We start from the raw sequence: 1506 nt of genomic DNA on the forward strand, positions 1-1506 counted from the left end.
ATAAGCATATTATATAAACATCAAATCATGGCGAATCACGTACATGCTCATATATCGAAAACAGGTAAACACATAAACGAATTAAAAACTTTTCGCAAGTGGCCCACTCTGAGGGCAGACGCCATCGACTATGCAAAAAGATGTGTACAATGCCAGCTGTTCGCCACTGTCCCGAAACAGCCTCCAGAAGAAATGACCTCTGTACTAAGCCCAATTCCCTCCGCCGTATGGGCCGTGGATATAGTTGGCATACTGCCCACTAGCACGAAGCAAGTGAAATACTGCATAATCGCCATCGACTACATGACCAAATGGGTCGAAGCCCATCCTCTGTTAACCATAACCGAAGAAGCCGCTAAAAAGTTCTTCCTGGAACAGGTCATTCTCCGGTTTGGCATTCCAAAAACCCGCATCTCAGATAATGGAACTCAGTTTATTGGAAACAAATTCCGCAAGTTTCTGCACCATTTCGGAATTGAACAAAAATTTAGCTCAGTCGCCCACCCGCAAGGAAATGGGGCAATCGAGGCGGCGAACAAAGTGATATTCCGGGGAATCAAAAAGAGGCTGGGCGAGGCAAAAGGAAGGTAGCCGGAAGAACTCCCTTGGATCTTATGGGCCTACCGAACCACCCCCCGGACATCAACGGGAGAAACTCCTTTTAGAATGGCCTATGGCACCGAGGCCCTAGTTCCTGTTGAAGTAGGCTTAGAATCGTACCGAACCGAGACCTACAATGTAGAAACTAACAGCTTCGGGTTGAAGGCGAATGTGGACTTGCTGGAAGAAGAAAGAGAAGCTGCACATCAAAGAAACATGAGGAACTTACTACAAGCGGCACAACACTATGACTCCAACGTGAAGAAAAGGTCCTTCGGAGTAGGAGACCTAGTCCTAAGAGAGTTGGCCGCATCCATGCCGGCCAAACAAGGAAAGCTCCAGCCTAACTGGGAAGGACCCTATAAGGTGATCGAGATCGTTCATCCTGGAACCTATAAGCTCGAAACATTGTCAGGCGAAGCAATCAAAAACACTTGGCACGCCAGTCGCCTTCGAAAATTTTATCATTAAGAAATTTCTTAAAAGTTTGTATTTGAATTATATGTGAAGAATGCAAACAATTTGATTAAATAAAGATGCATTTCCTGTCAAAATTTCTTTATTTATACGTGTTGCGGCCGACCGAGTATTATCTGTGGGCGATCCCGAAGAAGGTAAACCCCTCGGCCGCCGCCCTTGTCTAATTTGTTAATTAAAAGACATAAGGGGCAATCGCCCAAAAATCGAACATCACTACACTATTATGACAATTTGAAATTGGTAAACACGAATTAAGGGCCTTAAGGGGCAATCCTGGAATAACGCCCCATCATTCGTCTTCCCTTAATCATTATTAAAAATGCCTAAGGAACCTCTGTCCCGGGGTGATCAAAAGAAGAACATGGTCCTTCGGCCTCACTCAGGTATTAAAAATTAAACCAAAAACCAGGTTTAGGGGCGATCCCG

The 1506-nt window shown here is 45.0% G+C and overlaps 1 protein-coding gene across 1 annotated transcript; it reads left to right on the forward strand.

Annotated features, from left to right (window-relative positions):
- Positions 1–666: 666 nt before the first annotated feature.
- On the forward strand, positions 667–1071 carry LOC141686460 (uncharacterized). Its single transcript, XM_074491495.1, has one exon. It carries the CDS (start codon positions 667–669, stop codon positions 1069–1071), a length of 405 nt encoding a protein of 134 aa, XP_074347596.1.
- The last annotated feature ends 435 nt before the right edge of the window (positions 1072–1506 follow it).

The sequence above is a fragment of the Apium graveolens genome, chromosome 9, assembly GCF_009905375.1.
Source record: "Apium graveolens cultivar Ventura chromosome 9, ASM990537v1, whole genome shotgun sequence".
Classification (NCBI taxonomy): domain Eukaryota; kingdom Viridiplantae; phylum Streptophyta; class Magnoliopsida; order Apiales; family Apiaceae; genus Apium; species Apium graveolens.

Bases quoted from the DNA above. Each gene is read 5' to 3' on its own strand.
- LOC141686460 (XM_074491495.1), top strand. From the start codon at position 667: ATGGCCTATGGCACCGAGGCCCTAGTTCCTGTTGAAGTAGGCTTAGAA.